The sequence below is a fragment of the Rhinolophus ferrumequinum genome, chromosome 25 (assembly GCF_004115265.2).
Source record: "Rhinolophus ferrumequinum isolate MPI-CBG mRhiFer1 chromosome 25, mRhiFer1_v1.p, whole genome shotgun sequence".
Classification (NCBI taxonomy): Eukaryota; Metazoa; Chordata; class Mammalia; order Chiroptera; family Rhinolophidae; genus Rhinolophus; species Rhinolophus ferrumequinum.
In genome coordinates, this window is record NC_046308.1 from 23,968,665 (window position 1) to 23,986,316 (window position 17,652).

The 17,652-nt window shown below is 48.2% G+C and overlaps 1 protein-coding gene across 5 annotated transcripts in view; it reads right to left on the reverse strand.

Annotated features, from left to right (window-relative positions):
- LOC117017183 (protein HIRA) overlaps positions 1-17,652 on the reverse strand; it is a 91,744-nt gene that overhangs the window by 11,279 nt on the left and 62,813 nt on the right. For 3 of the 5 annotated variants that reach the window (XM_033097106.1, XM_033097107.1, XM_033097109.1), the window contains 8 exons: positions 17,061-17,268; positions 16,595-16,699; positions 14,742-14,890; positions 13,559-13,720; positions 12,866-12,924; positions 12,333-12,438; positions 10,900-11,022; positions 10,248-10,411 (listed from right to left, as the gene is read on the reverse strand). In XM_033097106.1, coding sequence (XP_032952997.1) covers positions 10,248-10,411; positions 10,900-11,022; positions 12,333-12,438; positions 12,866-12,924; positions 13,559-13,720; positions 14,742-14,890; positions 16,595-16,699; positions 17,061-17,268 — 1,076 coding nt within the window. Of the gene's footprint in view, positions 1-7,512; positions 7,746-7,846; positions 7,936-10,247; positions 10,412-10,899; positions 11,023-12,332; positions 12,439-12,865; positions 12,925-13,558; positions 13,721-14,741; positions 14,891-16,594; positions 16,700-17,060; positions 17,269-17,652 lie in introns of all 5 variants that reach the window. The other 2 variants (XR_004422036.1, XM_033097108.1) reach the window with 2 other exon arrangements.

A 17,652-nucleotide genomic window follows, 5' to 3' on the forward strand; every position in this document is an offset into this window, starting at 1 on the left:
CTAAAGACTCCACCAAAAAGTTATTAGAAACAATAAATGAATACAGTGAAGTTGCCGGCTACAAAATCAATGTACAAAAGTCCATTGCATTCCTATATACTAACAATGAAATCTCAGAAAAAGAAATAAAAAAAACCCCAACAATTCCTTTTGCAATTGCAACAAAAAGAATAAAATACCTAGGAATAAATTTAACCAAGGATATGAAAGACCTATATGCTGAAAACTATTAAGACATTTAAAAAAAAACCTGAAGAAGACACAAAAAAATGGAAACACATTCCGTGCTCATGGATTGGAAGAATCAACATAGTTAAAATGGCCATATTACCCAAAGCAATATACAGATTTAATGCAATCCCCATCAAATTCCCAATGGCATTTTTAAAAGAAATAGAACAAAAAATCAGCAGATTTGTATGGAACCAAAAAAGACCCTGAATAGCAAATCCTAAGGAAAAAGAACAATTTCTGGAGGTATCACACTCCCTGACTTCAGCTTGTACTACAGAGCAACAATAATCAAAACAGTATGATATTGGAAGAAAAACAGACACACAGACCAATGGAATAGAATTGAGAACGCAGAAATAAACCCACATAAATATGGACAGATAATTTTTGACAAAGAAGCAAAAAACAGGGCCGACCCGGTGGCTCAGGCGGTTAGAGCTCTGTGCTCCTAACTCTGAAGGCTGCCGGTTCGATTCCCACATGGGCCAGTGGGCTCTCAACCACAAGGTTGCCAGTTCAATTCTTCAACTCCTGCAAGGGATGGTGGGCAGCGCCCCCTGCAACTAAGATTGGACATGGCACCTAGAGCTGAGCTGCCGCTGAGCTCCGAGATGGCCCAGTTGGTTGGAGCGCGTCCTCTCAACCACAAGGTTCCTGGTTCGACTCCTGCAAGGGATGGTGGGCAGCGCCCCCTGCAACTAGCAACGGCAACTGGACCTGGAGCTGAGCTGCGCCCTCCACAACTAAGACTGAAAGGACAACAACTTAACTTGGAAAAAATGTCCTGGAAGAACACACTGTTCCCCAATAAAGTCCTGTTCCCCTTGCCCCAGTAAAATCTTTAAAAAAAAAAAAAAGAAGAAGCAAAAAACATACAATGGAGAAAAGACAGCCTCTTCAATAAATGGTGCTGGCAGAATTGGAAAGCCACGTGCAAAAGAATGAAACAGGTTTGCTATCTGTCACCATGTACCAAAATTAATTCAAAATGGATCAAAGACCTAAGCATGAGACCTGAAACTATAAATTGCATGGAGGAAAACATAGGTACTAAACTTATGGGCCTTGGGTTCAAAGAGCATTTTATGAATTTGACTCCAAAGGCAAGGGAAGTAAAAGCTAAAATAAATGAATGGGACTATATCAAACTTAAAAGCTCTGCACAGCAAAAGAAACCATCAACAAAATAAAGAGGCAACCAACTGAATGGGAGAAGAGTTTTGGAAACAGTGCCTCCAGGGGCTAATATCCAAAATATACAAGGAACTCATGCAACTCAACACCAAAAAAACAAACAACCCAATTGAAAAAAGGGCAGAGGAACTGAACAGACATTTCTCCAAAGAGGACATACAAATGGCAAATAGACATACGAAAAAGTGCTCAACCTCACTAATCATCAGAGAAATGCAAATAAAAACCAGAATGAGATATCACCTCACCCCAGTTAGAATGGCTGTCATCAACGAGACAAATAGTAACAAGTGTTGGAGAGGCTGTGGAGAAAAAGGAACCCTCACACACTGTTGGTGGGAATGCAGACTGGTGCAGCCGCTATGGAAGGCAGTGTGGAGGTTCCTCAAAAAATTAAGAATAGAATTACCGTATGACCCAGGAATCCCTCTCCTGGATATCTACCCAAAAATTCTGAAAACATTTATCCATAAAGACATGCTCATTATGGATGAATATGTTCATTGCAGCTTTATTTACAGTGGCCAAGACATGGAAACAATGAAAATGTTCTTTGATAGATGAATGGATAAAGAAGTTGTGGTATATATACACGATGGAATACTATTCGGCGGTAAGAAAAGAAATAGTGCCATTTGTGACAATATGGATGGATCTTGAGATTATAATGCTAAGTGAAATAAGTCAGACAGAAAAAGCAGAGAACCATATGATTTCACTGATATGTGGTATATAAAACTGAAAACAACAAAAGAACAAGACAAACAAAAGAAGGAACAAAAACTCATAGACAAAGACAATAGTTTAGGGGTTACCAGAGGGAAGGGTGGAGGGGGGCTCTAGAAGAGGGTAAACGGGGTCTAATATATGGTGATGGAAAGAGAACTGACTCTGGGTGGTGAACACACAATGTGAGATATAGACAATGTATTACAGAATTGTACACCTGAAATCTATGTAACTTTGCTAACAACTGTCACCCCAATAAACTTAATTAAAAAGAAAAATCAACTAAACATAAAGTAATGTAGTAATAGTGAAAATGAAGGACAGAAAAGGTATAAAACATACAGAAAACAAATAACAAAATGGTAATATTAAGTCTTTACTTGTCAGTGATACTTTAAATGTAAGTGGATTAAACTCCCTGATAAAAAAAATGGGTTAAAAAACCATAATCCAACTATATACTGCCTACAAGGAACTCAATTTAGATCTAAGGACATGCATAGGTTAAAAGTAAAAGTATAGAAAAAGATAGCACTTGTATATAGTAACCAAACTAGAGAAGGGATGTCTACACTAATAACAGAAAAATAGATTTTGCATCAAAAACTGTTATAAGAGACCAAGTAGATCACTGTAAAATGATAAAAGGGTCAATTAACCAAGGTGTAAAAGTTATAAACATACAAGGGCTGACAATTAAGTTCATGAACTTGTGCAACAATGTTGCTAACTTTTTTTGATATCAGAGGGATTATTCATTATGAATTTGTACCAAGTGGACAAACAGTTAACCAAGTTCACTATTTGGAAGTGCTGAAAAGACTGCGTGAAAAAGTTAGACGATGTGAACTTTTCGCCAACAATTCATGGCTCTTGCATTACGACAATGCACCAGCTCACACAACACTGTCTGTGATTTTTTAGCCAGTAAACAATTAACTATATTGGAACTCCCTACTCACCTGATGTGGCCCCCAGTGACTTCTTTCTTTACCAGAAAATAAAGGAAATATTGAAAGGAAGACATTTTGAAGACATTCAAGACATCAAGCATAATACAACGACAGCTCTGATGGCCATTCCAGAAAAAGAGTTCCAAAACTGCTTTGAAGGGTAGACTAGGCACTGGCATCGGTGCATAGCTTCCCAAGGGGAGTACTTCAAAGGGGACCGTAGTGACATTCAGCTATGAAGCATGTAGCACTTTTTCTAGGATGAGTTCACGAACTTAATTCTCAGATCTCATATATGCACCACACATCAGAGCCTCTAAACATATGAAGCAAACATTGTCTGACTTGAAAGGAGAATAGACAGCTCTAAAATATCCCATTTTCCATAGTGGGTAGACCAGACAGACAAAAGGTCAATAAGGAAACGGAGGACCTGAAAAACTGTATAGATCCATTGGCCCTAACGAACATTTATAGAAAACACCGCCCAACAACAGCAGAATTCACATTTTACTCAAGTGCACATGGAACATTCTCCAGGACAGACCATATGTTAAGACATAAAACAAGTCTCACTAAGTTTTGAAAAACTGAAATCATAAAAGTATATTTTACAATCACAATAGAATGTACTAGAAATCAACAGCAGAGGAAAACTGGAAAATCCACAAATATGTGGATATTAAGCAACACACTGTTAAAAAACAATGATTCAAAGAAGAAATCACAAGGGAAATGAGAAAATATCCTGAGACAAATGAAAATAAAAACACAACATACCAAAAATAATGGGATGCGGCAAAAACACTGGCTAGGGAGAAATTTATAGCTATAAGAATCTATAAAGAAGAAAGATCTCAAATCAATAATACAAACTTCTATCTTAACAAACTAGAAAAATAAAAGTAAACTAAGCCCAAAGCAAGCAAAAGCAAGAAAACCATATATATTAGAGAAAAAATAAATGGAGAATAGAAAAAAGAGAACATTAAACCAAAAATGAATTCTTTGAAAAGATCATCAAAGTTGACAAACTTTTAGCTAGATGGACTAAGAAAAAAAATAAGAAGACTAAATAATGACAATTAGAAACGAAATAGGGACGTTTTAACTCTTGCCACAAAAACAAAAAGGATTATAAATAAGAGAATACTATGAACAATTTTACACTAACAAATTGGATAACCTAGATAAAATGGACAAATTCCTAAAAACACGCAACCTACCAAGACTGAATCATGAAAAAATAGAAAATCCAAACAAACCTATAACTAGCAAGGAGATTGACTCAGTAATCGAAAACCTCCTAACAAAAAAGCCTAGGACTGACCAGATGGCTTCACTGGTGAATTTTATCAAACATTTACATAAAGAAGAATTAACAGTCCTCCACTCTTTCAAAGATGGCCGCTTAGTGGCTCAACCCTCTGCTTCCTGTCTTCCTCCTATGCACACTGAGCCATGATCCTTGAGGGAAAGCTGAATTTCTGGGGTCCCCTAAGGTGCACTGGCAGCTCCTATCACAAAGCAATTTCCCCAATGTACAAAGAATTCCTACAAACCAATTTGTAGGAATTTTGTCATGGATTTGCTCATGGACCATGAGCAGACTCGCTATTTTAGGCAGTTCACAGGAGGTGGAAAGCAGGTGGGACCAAACTGACGATACCCCTGGGAGGGAAGCCACAGACTCTTCTGGGCAAATCGCCAAATGAGGTGTCCTGCTTAGAGATAGCAAAAACAACCAACAGGAGTGAGTGAGAAAGGAGAGTACATGGCCATGAATTGGTGGCCTGTCTGTGCCCCTTTCCCCCTGCACCACACTGGCCTAGAATACTTACCTTTAGACTGAGACAGAGAACTGCTAGGTAGAGCTTTTTTTACTGATATCTTAGGCTAAGGCTCCCAGAGTGACAGCTGGGTCACAGAGTAAAGCCTTACAACCTGGCCCACGGGAGGGGTTAGTTGGGCACATGCCTACCTGTCTCCTACCCAAGCAGATGGCCCACCAGGCTGCCCTAGAGGTGAGGTGTGCTAGGGAAACAGCTCTGCTCTTGCAGGTAATTCAGAAAAACCCTTCCCATTGAGAATGGGGACAAAGCTGGACAAATAGAAACAGACCTCACAGAGCTAATGTGCTAGTGATGAAGGATTGAGCTGGGGTGTGGGGAGGGTAGAAATCCAGAGGGACACCTTTGCCTTGGCAGCATTACAGATGAAGAAGAGGCTGAGCAGAGCTTCTACCAGACTCGAGGGCCTAGGGGAACCAAAGCAGGGGCATAGGGGCCATGAAAAGTGGGTTTCCTGGTAAATCACCCCTCCTTTGTAGCGGCACCCCTAAATGCACTTTAGAATAAGGGCAAACTTGTAGTCAATCAGTCCCTGAACCAACTAGTACCCAGCTTTGAGTCCCCAGGCAGCACGGAGACCTTAACCCCTGACCTAGCTTTAGGGGCCCTTGCAGGGCTGGGTTCCGGAACTGGCAGCAGCCAATCAAACTGCTCTGTTGAGAAGGTAACGTCACTGAGGCCTCAAACCATTTCTACAAATAATTTTCAAATATCAAGTCCAACAGACAGTTTAAAATAACTAGTAATATAAGGAGATAAGACAATATGAATGACAACCAGCAGAAACATTTCTATGAACTAGAAATAGATCCACAAGGGCTCCTGATATTAGAACTATGTTCAAACAGATAAAAGACTAAATTGAAAATTTAAAACTATAAAAAATAATACAGCAGATTCCAAAAAGAGAGGACATCACATCTCTATGATGATGGGAAAATGGGAGGGAATATAATCAAAGAGAACCTAGGAAAATCCACAGAATGAATGAAAGACAGACTTGGAGCTTTGTGCAACTTCAAAACACCAAGAGAGGATCCCAAAAGAACTTACAAAACAATGGAAATCAGATTTGTGGCAGAGTTTTTAGCAACAACAGTGGATGCTAAAATTCTGCGGCACAATACATTCAAAGCTCTAAGGGGAACTGATTTTGAACCTAAGATTTTATAAGCCAACCAAATTAGATCTATTACAACAAAATAAAAATGGAGTAAAAAATAGAGGCCAAGTACACACCAAGACGTTCAGAGCCTTGTGAAACTGGCGCTCCAATCTTTCACCCTCCCTTCGCCACGCTGCTCAGCTGTTCCTTTTATGCCGCAAGACACCCCCACCCCCAGCCCCACCACTCATGCCTTAGGGCCTTTGTACTTGCCGTTCCTTCTGCCTGGGTGTTCTCCCAAATATCTGTGCGGCTTTATACCTCACCTTTCTGGTCTCTGCTCAGTTAGTCATTAGGTCTTCCTTGATTACCCAACATAAAAGAGCATCCTGCCCGTACTCCATATGCCTCTGCCCTCCATTTTTTTTCCCGTAACACCCATTCCCACACAACACATTATATGGACTTGTTCATTTGTTTTGAAACTGCCTCTCTCCACAAGAATGAAGATACATAAAGGCAGGCCTGCTGGCCTCCGTCGCTGCTGCCTGCCCTATGCCTAGACCACGCCTGGCCAGAGAAGGCGCCCTATCAGTATTTGCTCAGCGACTGAATGAAGCAGTGGAGCGACCTCTTAGACCCACGTCTCCCATCCCTCATCACCCTGCTCCTTTTCCAATTCAATCAATGCACTAGCATCCACCTGTGCAAGCCACAAGTATCTGGAGGTGACTGCATGTTCATTATTCTCTTTTCCTTACCTACTGCACAATCAGCCACCCACACACCAACTCTTGTTGGTTCTGCCTCCAAAATACACCTTGAATCTCTCTCCTTTCCCCTCTTCATAGACATCACATGGATCCAAATCACCTTCACCTACTGCTGGGACTTGCGAAAAACAAGCCCTGACCAGTTTTCTATGTCAGGTCACGTCACCTCCACTGACTGGTCTGTCAGATCACGTCACCTCCGCTGACTGGTCTATGTCAGGTCACGTCACCTCCGCTGACTGGTCTATGTCAGGTCACGTCACCTCCGCTGACTGGTCTATGTTGGTTCACATCACCTCTGTGCTAACTTCTTCAACGGCTCCCACTGCCTAGACTAGAAATGCAGCTCCTCACAAGCTTTCCATGGTCTACGTCCTGCTCACCTCTTTTGCCTCCTCTCACAGCACCCTCTTTTCTGCCTACTGTGTCCCAGCCATAGCAGCCGCCATGCACCAAGCCCTCCTTGCATCTATTACCACCTCTATTAGAAACTTATCCCAGGGCTGTGCAGAACTGGCTCATTCTTAACCTTAGCTTTCATCCTCAAAGCCCTCTTCCGGGGTCTTCCCTGGCAACTTTCTCCTAGGCACCCTTGTCCTACTGCTCTGCTTATTTCCTTCTTAGCATAATCCATCTATCTTGTCTAAATCTATCTTGTTGACTCAATTGCTTACTTGCTTATGTCTGCCTCCCTACCAGACTGTGAGCTCCAGAAGGGCAGGGAAGGATTTTTCATCTTCACTACTGAACAAACCCGCAGCCTCGGACAGGCAGCTTTCCTCAGCACAGGTGCGTGGCTCATGCTTCCTAGGCCTGACGTCAAGGGCCCAGCTCCTGCTAGATCGTGCAGTGTTGGCATCTCACCAGCTCACTGATGCTGGGATCCAAGGCAGTGTGCTGGAGACGTCTGATGGGGAAGAATTTTAAAGCACTTTGGCTTCCTTTTTAAATCTCCACCTTCACTTTTCAAGAGAGAATTCTTGCAGCAAGAATGAAAGAAGCACCTACCACTACCGTTGACTCCCACTGGCTTCCAGTGGAGTAGTGAACCGGACCCAGTAAGTCCTTGCATATTTCTCGGAGTCGGTATTCAAACCCTAATTACAGAAAAAAACAAAAGAACAAAAACAAAACAAAACAAAACAGAAATAGGAACACATTACAAAAAGAAATAAAAAATCAAGAATATGCTAAGTTGTTGTGTACCTCAAAACAGAATGAACAAATGCTTATTTTGTTGCCTTCGATGGGCAAAATACCTCTTGCATCTCTCTCAGTTTGGGGCTCTGAGACCCATAATGACAGATTCTCACTCATTCACCCCCTTGACAATGTATGCAGATGTATGCAGAAGCCCCTCTATGTGCTGGGCCCATGGGAAAAATAAGACATGGCCAGCTCCGGGATGAACTCCCTAAGGTGATGGGGAAAAACCTTGGGAAATTGTAGGAGGGGAGAGGGCTAGTCAGATTTGTTTGAGAGAAGACATTTTGGCGGCCCATGTGAGAGGAGATCAGCAGGGTCAGCAGGCAGCCTTCAGGAGGTAAGAGATGGCAAGGGTATGAGTTTAGACTGAGTAGGTGGTGACTGGGTAGACATGGGAGACGCAGGCTAGGGCCTGTCAACTCAAGGGTCATGGGCACAGCCAGGTGGAGTGCCCAAAATGCTGAAGGCAGGTCTGGGGGGTCTGTCAGCACTGGGGGCAGCTGAAGCCATAGGGAATATATGAAATCACCCAAAGATGAGGGTAGAGAATAAGAGGATGAAGCTGGAATCTGAGGAATTTCAGAAATGCGTGGGGTCTCCCTTTAAAACTTGGGTTTTCCTTTTACGGTTGAGGAAGCAAGGGAGAGAGGAGGTGACTTGTGGATACTGGAACAGAAGTGTGGAAGATGGAAAAAGAGAAGCAAGCAGCAGAAGTGATCCCACAAACGGGGGATCGATTGCCAGAGGAGGCAGCGATATTATGCAGGCCATCAGGGTGAGTCCTGATCAACACCAAGGATGAAGCAAACCAGAGAGGAACCAGCGGATTTTCTCAGGGGAATGGGTATGAAGCCCAGATGTTACTGGATCATCCCAGAAAAGGGGTGAGAGCTTGGGAAATTGAGTATTAGAACAGACCACACATGCTGGGCAACCACACAGACTGGGTGGGAAGGGTGAACATCAAACTCATTACTGAGTCAGCTGGGGAGGGGCAAGGGGCTTTGAGTCGGTCAGCCATGTTTGTTGTCATCAGCGGTAGATTTGTACACAGAATTATATATTGCAAGGTGTATATATGCATGAAGTTACATCAGAGGCAACATGATCTGTTCTAAGAGTTACATTTGTAGGGATTTGGCATGGCTTTTTACCTTCTCTATACTTAATTTTTCTCTAAATCATAAACAAAACGAGGAGGGTGATGTCAAAAGCAAAGCACGGCCAGGAAAGGCTGTGGGGGAGGCTGCTCTGTAACCTGCATACCGTGTATTCCCGAAAATAAGCCTTAGCTGGACCATCAGCTCTTAATGCGTCTCTTGGAGCAAAAATTAATATAAGACCGGGTCTTATATTATAGTAAAATAAGACCGGGTCTTACATTAATTTTTGCTCCAAGAGACGCATTAAGAGCTGATGGTCCGGCTAGGTTTTATTTTCGGGGAAACACAGTAGTGACACAGGGAGAACTCTGGGAGGACCAGTGCCCAGGCCACAGCCCTGAAGGCCAAGCTCAAGCGGGAGGAAGGCTGGTAAGGTAGACTCCATGCTTGCCTAGCAGAAAGATGAGAGGCTTTCGAGGTTACCCTCAAAACAGGACAGTCACCTCTTGCAACACACCTTGCTTTCTGCTGACCAACAGGGGTATACACTGTGGAGCGGCCACAGATGCTGAGAGAGCCCTGGCGGGGACAGGTGGGCTGGAGGGACACAGGAGGTGCTGAACAGCAGGCTGGCCCTTCCAGGGCAGGAGGGGGCTCAGAAAAGGAAGAGGAATGCAGGCATACTGGACGCTGCAAGCAGCACCCTCCCTTGGGGTGACCAGCTTGCTCACCACGGATGCTCCCAGGGCGTGAGGGAGGGCAGAGGTCTGAGCATCGCATTTGTATGTCTTCCCAGGAGTCCTCTGCACCCACCCCCTCCCACTGCCAATCCTGCTGGCCCTCAGGGAATACTCGGGGCCTGTAATGGGACTGGACACCTGCTGAGCTGCCCTGATCACAGCTCAGGTTGGGAGATCGGGGGCTGGAGGCCAGGGCCTCCAGCCATCCAACAGGGCCTGTGGGATGACCATGGGAGACCAGGAGGAAAAGGAGTGCAGAGAGCCCTAGGCCACTGCACCTCTGCCCTGATTCACAGGCTTTCAGAAGGGTTGTGTTGGGACAGGGATTGAGCTGGGCCCAGGGGCCACCAGGAACCTCACCTTCGTTCACGAGGTACCGTGCGTAGAGGAGGAGCCAATGGCGGTACTCATGGCTGGACTGCAGGGTGAGTGCTGCTGCGACCTGGCTTTCCAGGTAGGCCAGGGTGGTTTCCTGCTGCACCACGTGGGGCACGGAGAAGAGCCGGGCTGCCTGCCTCCCGGAACTGCAGAGACCGGGCAGGGTACACGTCATGAAGCAGCGGGCACTGCACTGAGCAGGAGGCTCCCACCATGCGCCCAGGGTACCAGCAAGGAGCCAGCAGGGTGCAGAGAGACTCCAGGCTGGCCCACCCCTCCCCACATCCCAGCTGTGGACCTCCTACATGCTCTGGCACCCCAGGTGTACCCCACCCTGCACCTGCCATTTAGGCCCGAGGTGACAGGCCAAAGGCCCAGATCCCCAACCAAAATACTGCCCAACGTGAGTATCCATGACCCATAGCATCTCAGACTGCCATCTGGGCCCTGAAGTAATGGGGCTTGCATCCCAGCACCCTGAGACACTACCTAATGTGGGCCTACAACTGTTGGCACCCACAGCCTGCCTGTGCTGAGCATCAGATGGGCACGGGGACAGCAATCAAGAGGGCTGGCCTGGGTGGGACTGGATTTGCATGACCCCACTACCTCTCCCAGCACTTGGGTCACCTACGTGGAGGCACGGCCCTGGACTATGGCTAAGGGTCCCGAGCACAGCATGGCATCCTGGGGAGGCAGGCTGCTCCTGAAGTCCGCACACTGGGCCAGGGAGTCCTGCTTGTCAGAAACCAGGTTCCTGGGGAGGCAAAGGCAGGAACTGAGCTCAGGAAAAAGAGGAGGTCCACCAGAGGCTGTTGGCAAGGCCTCCGAGGAGCAAGCGCCATGTGACCTGTTGCCAGAACACCAGTGAGGGCTGAGTGTCACTGCATTCTCACGACAGGCCCCTCATGAACAGGTTTCCTAACAAAGGAACATTAATGCCAGTGCAGGTTACTGACAGGGCTCTTGCCGTGCACACATCCGCCCTGCGGGCTTGGTTCCTGGGGACGGGGTCGCCTATTTGTGAAGTGTCCTCGAAATGCCCGCCTGCCCAGGGGCCCATATGGCCCAGCCCTTGGAAGCTGGGAGGAATTCCAGGGCTCCAGCCTTCTTGTGCCTGGCACAGCCTGCCAGGCAGTCAGCTCTTTGTCCTCTCCAGACCCTCAACATCTTTATGAAGAAAACATTCTTCACATACTTTTAAAACAGCCAGGTGCCTTTGTAAACGTGTCCAAAATGCAAAGGGTCAACATTTCCCTTCTTAAATAGCTGGCTTGTTTCCATTTTTACAGTAATCACACATAATACACAACATTTGGCAATTTGGAAGAGCAGGTGGTGGGGAGTTTTTGGATTGTTTTGTTTTTTAACTCAAAAAAGAGATCTTAGTGTGGGATAAACTTGTGCCTGGCAACTCTGAACAGAAGTGCTGGAAGGAGGCTACCTTGGGTCTGAAGGACCAAAGACACAGGCATAAGAAGAGTTTTTCGGAGTGGCTGGTACACACTGTATGCAGTTTACATGTCTGGGTTAAGATCTCTGATGTATAAAGAGATTTTACAAATATAGAAAAGGGCTCCAAATTCCAAAACGGATAGGGAAAGGAATAGACCATCATACGTGGTGACCGTGCAACCTTATAATTCACAAATGCAGCTGCAAGTGCTACTGGACACCTCATAAGCTATAAAATTGACAAGTGCTGGCAAAGCTATTGTGACTCCCCTATACTGATGCACCCAATGGGGCCAGGCTGAAAATAATATTTATAACCATAAAAATCTTCAAATGCTTATTCCAAAGTGACCCCAGAGAGCAATTCAGACAAAGGAAAGTGCCCCTGTGCGTGGGTTCTGAGGGCAGAGAGGCTGTGGGCCACCAGCCTCTCACGGGGACAGTGGGACCTGTATAGGTTTGAGCTCTGTCCCCTCCAGCAGAAAGAGCCCACTCTCAGGAGAAGCCGAGACAGGCAGGACTGACCACCAGGACAGCCTCTGTTTGCTCCTCTGAGATCCAGCTCAAATGGACACTATCCCGGGGGGCTGGGCCACAGGGTGACTTGCTTACCATGTAGAAAGTGATGGATTAAAGCAATATGCCTTCCCATCGGACAGGTTCATCACTGGGATTCCGTGCTGTGTCAACAAGATCTGTGACACTGTCATATCACTTCCTGGGGAGACACCAAGAGAATGCGTTCCGAGTGTGTTCTGACCACCAAGTGCTTGCACATGCACCAAAGGAGAAATCTGAGCCATAGCTCCCACAGTCCCAGTAATAGGCACCATAATACTGACTCAGCAACGATGGAGTCTCTGCCCTGCTCTGCGACTGCTATTCTCACTGCCACCCACCAGGTTCTTTTTGTCTTTTTGTCACCTTTCAAGGACCCATTCAGATATGCCCCAGAGAGACTATAGTTCCTTGCAACGTAACTGCAACCCCCTGCCACAATGAATACGCTGGGCTGGGCCCAGAGCCTGGCTATGGTTTTCTGTCTAGGCTGAGGGGGCCCTTCCATGTCAGACCTGGGACTTGAGCTGCCCTTCCCTACCCCCTCTCCACCCACAGGGGACCATGGGCAGCCCACTGCCGGTTACCTGCCAGGATGGAGTGTAGAGACTCTTCTTTTACCACAACCACCTGTCTGTGAACATCCCTAGGATGAGATAGGAACAGCTTACTCTCCAGTCTGTGTAAATGCATCAGAGCGCGCCTCAGTGCTCAGACTCCTGCTCCACGGTCTCTGGTGCACACCAGCCCGGCCTCCCGAGAGGGGCTCTGGCCTAAAAGTGGCTTCTGCTCCCATGTACCACTCTACTCCCTCCACACAAGTCTATAGTAGAGGGCTCAGGCAACAGAGCTGTGGGGCTCGCCACGAATGCCACACCAACTCTGGGAAATGTGTGGCCATGCTGTGCAGCTAAGATCCCATTTCTAATTAACGCCACATAAGGACCCTGGCATATGCAGTTAGGTACTGTGATCTATCATGTGGTTTGCTCCTATATGGATGGCGGGAGGGGTGGGCAGCCTGCTCCACTTCCACTTGAACCCCACTTCCCGCCCCCGCCCCTACCCCCTGCGCCCCCACATACAGGGTGGCCATCACAAGCAATTTCCAACTGCTCAGGGTCTCTTTGGCTGGTAAGACCCCCATGCCAGCAAGGCCCAAGGGCACGTCTACTAAGTGGTCTCCTCCACTGCCTTCCTTGTCCCTGCAGCGAAGGGGAACCTGCGCAGCCCCATCCCGCCCTGCCTGGAGCCAACCTCAGCCCAGGCCTGTGTCTTACCAGACAGACAGTGTGGCTGCAGCAGTGAGTGCCATGACATAGGAGCCCGTGCAGTGCAACGTGGAGATTGGGGATGGCAGGAGGATGGGAGGGAGGAGGCGGCGACCACAGGTGGAGAACACTGACAGCATCCTCTTTTCACAGGCGACACACACCACGTCACTGAGAAGGCAGAGAGGGGACAGATGCCAGGAAGGTCAGGTGCTGTGGCAGAGGCAGCAGCCCCAAGATGCAGAGCCTTCCCTCTGCCTGCACCTGCACCTGCGTGTGTGCAGTAGCAGGAGAGGCAGGGACAGGGCCTGCCATGAAGACTGGGGCAGGGCGCAGCAGCAGGGCTGACGGAACCTGAGACCCCTCTTTAGACACTGTTTTCCTCCCCACCAATGCTGCTCAAGTTTTTCTGAGCTCACCCTAATGCTGACCCTGGGGGGTGGGTGCTTCAGAGGATCACTGCACTGACTGTGACCCAGAAAGCACACCTTACTTGTCATCTGAGGCCACACAGCACCCACTTGACAGTCTCCTGGCTACAACTAGCCAGACTAGTCCTGAGCAGGCATCTGCCAAGACAGGCCAGGAGAACTGTGGGAATGATGCAGTGCGTCTCCATAGGGAAAGCCAGCTCTGTGCTCAGAAGGCCTTTCCAGCTGGGGTGGGAGAGGATCGTGCAGGGACAGCTTCAAAGGATCGCAGCCCAGGAGCCCATGGGAGACACTGGATGTCCAACACTGAATTAAGGTCTTCCCGCCAAGTGCAGAATCTCAGCAGGACTGAGCTGGGGACTCAGGGAATGGTCAGAAATCTATCCTGACCTCCTTGGATTAAAATCCGCGATTCAGAGAAAGAACGAGCCCAAGTCAGAGACTCAGCCTAGAACCTGAGACTTCAGGAATCTGGCCAGACAAAGGAATCAGAACTCCTGGGTGGAAATCCTAGTTTGGGTGAGCGTCTAGGACCCAAGTTTCCCCCACTGTTCCATGGGGATGACGTCAACTTCACTGGGTATTGCAGGGACAGAGATGGAAGACGCACACGCTCAGGCTGGAGAAAGCCTAGTGCAGGCCTCCATGGGAGCTAGCAAGTGGGGGCAGTGAATCCCCCCCGGCAGCAACAGCACCACACAGCACTGCACAGTGCTTGCTTCACATGAAAAGCTGGGCCAGGCGAAGACCCTCACCCTTACCAGCTACCAGCGGCAGTGAGGATCCGGCTGGTGAGCACCGTCTCCCACTCCTTCCCTTCCCGGTTACACTTCAAGCGGCTCAGCTTCACTCCTCCCACAGCTGTCACTTCATTCTCCACCTCAATGTACATGGAGGGGTCGGAGCTCACCTGAATGGAGGAAAGCAAACAACACTCTTTTCAGGCAATAGCGAGCCCACCAGATTTGGGTGAAGAACAGGGGAGAAGCTTAGAGGCCTGCGGCCTGGGCCTGAGGCCAGGGGAAGACACAGAGGTAGACAGAGCTGGCTGGCCAACAGAAGGGCAGTGGTGGGGGCAGTAACAAGACGGAGGACAGGAGGGCCGGATGCAGGGCCCGTCAGGGCAGGAAGAATGCTGGGAGCTGGTTTGTGCCTGTCATCCATACAACAGAACAGAGAAGTGGTGTCAGAGCTAAAGTCCCCAGAGCCTTCTAAACCACCACCTCCTCTCACAAGGGAGCATGCAGAAAAGGCACGTGACTTGTCCACGAGCACACTCCAAGGGACCACAGCCAGCTGGGGACAGAGCTGGGAGTGAGACATGGGTCTCTTGCCTCCTACTTGATTATCTTCAAAGATTGCAGTGCTTGGCAATAACAGTCTATGCCAGTGCCTGAAGGAAAAGCCTAGAAAACCCAGAGTCCTCTCTAGTTCCTCTGGTAGTGGGCCTCGGTCTGCTTATTGGAGCCCAACCTCACGGGGGTGTCCCCAGAAGAGCATGTGGAGAAGTGCCTAGTTTAGTGCCTGGCTCCACATCGGCTCAGCCTCATCTTTCATGACCAAGGAGATGACTAACAGATATTCTGTATGGAAAACCAGGCAGAATGGTTTAACAGTGTGCACTCATGTGGCCACGTGAGTGGGTGAGTGGGGGCAGAGGGCCATATATGGCCGGGAACAGGCTCCCTTCACAGGCCCCCAGAAACCAAGTACGGCCCCACGCAGCACTCAGTGGTGAAGCCCCAGGAAAAGGTGGAGGAGTTTGGGGGCAGGGGTCGTATGCCCTGCCTCTGCTCACATCAACAAAAATAATCCATGTGGGTCCCTGCCCTTAGGCCCAGAAGGTTCTGTGGCAGGAAGGGCAAACACGTGCTCTCCAGCACCCCATGAGGACCAAGCTGGGTTACAGCAGTGTGCGGCCAGTGGGAAGTGACCTGCATATGAGTTTCTAAAAAGTTTCCCACTGATGTACAACCTGAGCTGAGGTACAAAGGGTGTGAGGTGACAGCATGTGCAAAGGTCTTGCACAGGTGCTGGACCGAGTAACTACTGAGCCTCTGGGTATAAAGGATTATTTGCTCTAAAATAATAATAAAACTGGGTTTTGAACAAGCACATGGTTACAAGCTTCCACTCCGAGAGCTCAAATAGCTCTGATGACAACTCCATGCTGGGCTCTGGGAAGTGAACAGGGCCAGTGGGCTGGTCGGGAGACAGACCAGTACCACACAGTCCAATGGACAGCGAGCCTGAGGCTGCCCAGGGCCGAGTATGGAGCGCAAGGAGGCTTCCAGGATAAGGGACACCTGAGGCAAGTCTTGAAGGAGCTGGCCATCAAGAAGGTGGCAGCAAGGACTATGACAGGAAAAGCCACACAGGAGAAAATAGGGGTGAGGGGCGGGAGGAGCAAGGGGGCTCCTGGAGAAGAAGCTAGTGATCTTGCTGATAAGACTGGTGATTTCCCTGATCAACTACAACTTCCGGCAGAAGGTGATGGAGGGCCACTGGAAAGTAGCCCTATCTATGACAATTCAGGGTTTATACTGGGGGAGAAAGGAGAGAGGGACAAGAGTAGGGGGGAGAGGGGTGAGGGAGAGGCAGGAAGCCTGCTCACCTGGAGGGTGAATGCTCTCTGGGGGCCAGGCATGGGCAGCTTCAGTGCAGGTGCTGGTACAGACAAACACACGGTGTCCTTCTCTGTGGTCAGGGCAGCTGGGGACTGCAAGAGCAGAAATGTCCCTGAGCCCCTTCCCAGCACTGTAGGGCAGTGTCAGGTAAAGGTGAGTCATCTAAGGTGAGGCAGGCCTGCTCCCCAGGCATTCCCACCCACTCTGCAAGGACAACCGTACAGATGAACACTCCAGTGCTCCCACCTTACAGGTGCGGTGGTCGACGCCAGGGGGACGTTCAGGCAGGCCTCCATGGCACCTCCAGGGGAATGCATGTCTAAGCAGCTGTTCCTACACTGATGAGGCCCACTGCCACCCTTCTCCCTTCTCCCACTTGGGCACATGCAGACTCGAGCACTGCACTAGCCCAACAGGTGGGCTGGGGGAGGCAGCAAGGCTGGCTGGGCTCACCTGGACAGACAGAGACATTGGCATGAGCCGAGAGTCCTTCCGAGGTCTCCCTTTCTTCTTCTTTTCCACTGTCTCCACCTCGAGGTCCAGTTTTCGCTTGGATAGTGAGGAGGGCTTGGCCACAGGGACCTTCTCATCACTGTCACTGCTGCTCTCCAAGAGGTCCCGGGGCCTCAGCTCTTTCACAACAAGGTTCTGCTCTTTCAACCTGCACAAACACAGACCCACGGCTTTTTCAATATGACTATTCATTTATAATAATTCGTAAAATCCATACTTATCCCAAAAAGTTTATATATTTAAAAAGCAGGAGAGGATTTATGGTTTCTGCTCTAACATACAAAGGCCTTTGGAAGTCATCATTCTCATTCTCAAAGTAAGAGTTTCCTGAAAAACTGAAAATCAACAAGTCTTCTTAGATCCATCAGGGAAGTGAGATCATAGGGCAAACCGCTACCCTGAAAACTGGAAAGACAGGCGGACAAAACCAAACGGACAAACCAGCTCACCGGGATCAGAGCCCCTGGAATCCTGACCAGCAGGAAGACTTAAAAGGTAAGTAACTGATACGTTGTTGGAGGCCAAATTTGGG